General features: G+C 51.3%; 1 protein-coding gene across 1 annotated transcript in view; it reads left to right on the top strand.

Moving 5' to 3' along the window:
• Window positions 1–1,456, top strand: part of frmd3 (FERM domain containing 3) — a 79,506-nt gene extending 78,050 nt beyond the window's left edge. The window contains exon 14 of the mRNA XM_036979418.1: window positions 319–1,456. Coding sequence (XP_036835313.1) covers window positions 319–1,004 — 686 coding nt within the window. The 3' untranslated portion in view covers window positions 1,005–1,456. The remainder of the gene's footprint in view (window positions 1–318) is intronic.
• The last annotated feature ends 329 nt before the right edge of the window (window positions 1,457–1,785 follow it).

Below are 1,785 nucleotides of genomic sequence, written 5' to 3'. Positions count from 1 at the left end.
TGTGTTCTAGTATTGGAGTCTGATCTTTGTTATAGTGTTGAAGTCTGTTCTGTGTTCTAGTGTTGGAGTCTGATCTGTGTTCTAGTGTTGGAGTCTGATCTGTGTTCTAGTGTTGGAGTCTGTTCTGTGTTCTAGTGTTGGAGTCTGATCTGTGTTCTACTGTTGGACTCTGATCTGTGTTCTAGTGTTGGAGTCTGTTCTATTTATTTTACAATCAGCTATTGGTTTTGACATGAAACTCGATAGCCTATCACTGAACTCAATAGGGTAAATAAGTGGATAAGAATAAGCGAATATCAGCTCTTTCTTTTTTTACAGGACTACTGGCTCTGAAGGACTCTGTTCACTTGTCCCCCCTGAAGCCATCTACCACCCCCACGGAACGTGAGCTGGAGTGGCTGGAGGGCTCTGCTCTGGGGCAGCACAAGGAGGAGGAGGCCCCTACCAGGGCTGGGGGGGAGGCAGAGGGGCAGGAAGAGGATGAGGAGGAAGAGGAGACGAGTGGAGTCCTGACCATCTCTGAGTTGGTGTACAACCCCTGTGCCAGCATGCTGCCCACGCCGGTGGACGACGGCCAGGGAGGGGTTGACCTGCTGTTCCAGAGCCCCATCCAGAGCCCTGCTCGCCTGCTGAGAGAGCTACATGCTGACCCTGACATCCAGGCCCAGCTGGTGGCCGAGAGGGTGCGTGACCGTGCCTTCGAGCGTGCACGTGTGGTGGGGAGGAGCATGCTAGGTAGCGGGCTCCGCCTCCTGACGAGGAATGAGCGGGTGAACACGTGCGTGCTGAGCGCGGTCCGCCTCATCGCCATGGTGATAGGGGTGCTGCTGGTTGCCGTACCGATGCTGCTGCTGCTGCTGGAGTCGGACATAGACGTGTCGTTTTTGCACGAGATCAGGCAGACACCTGAGTTTGAGCAGTTCCACTACGAGTACTACTGCCCGCTGCGCCACTGGATCCTCTGTAAGATCAGCATGGTCATGGAGAGGCTGGGATGGGACTGAAGAGGAGAGGAGACACGAGAGTGGAAAGAGAAATGGAGGAGTAGGAAGAGGAGGAAAGTTGAGGGAGGGTTGCTTTCACTCTGTACCATGTTTCTGTCTGCTCGCTCCTGATGCTGACACGCTGATGGGTATTGGTTGTGATTGGACAGTGATTTTCTAGTAGGTACGAGACAAATATGTCTCTGGAGCTCATTTGATTGACTCTCCTCTTCATAACAGAGTCAGTGATTGATCCCAGACACTGTCAGTAATGGCGGAGTGGGCGGGACAGAGAGAGAACATAGATCTGAGAGCAACCCTATATCACTGGCAACATAACAGCCACAGCCTACAGATAGATACACTACATGACCAAAAGTATGTGGACACCTGCTTGTCGAACATTTCATTCCAAAATCATGGGCATTAATATGGAGTTGGTACCCCCTTTGCTGCTATAACAGCCTCCACTCTTCTGGGAAAGCTTTCCACTAGATGTTGGAACATTGCTGTGGGGACTTGCTTCCATTCAGCCACAAAAGCATTAGTGAGGTTGGGCACTGATGTTGGGCAATTGAGCCTGGCTCACAGTCGGCGTTACAATTCATCCCAAAGGTGTTAGATGGGGTTGAGGTCAGGGCTCTGTGCAGGCCAGTCAAGTTCTTCCCCACTGATCTTGACAAACCATTTCTGTATAGACTTCACTTCGTGCATGGGGGCATTGTCATGCTGAAACAGGAAAGGGCCTTCCCAAAACTGTTGCCACAAAGTTGGAAGCACAGAATCTTCTAGAATGTCATTG

The sequence above is a fragment of the Oncorhynchus mykiss genome, chromosome 6 (genome assembly GCF_013265735.2).
Source record: "Oncorhynchus mykiss isolate Arlee chromosome 6, USDA_OmykA_1.1, whole genome shotgun sequence".
NCBI lineage: Eukaryota > Metazoa > Chordata > Actinopteri > Salmoniformes > Salmonidae > Oncorhynchus > Oncorhynchus mykiss.
The sequence above is the reverse complement of the archived record's forward strand: the minus strand, read 5'-3'. Positions and strand labels throughout refer to the sequence as shown.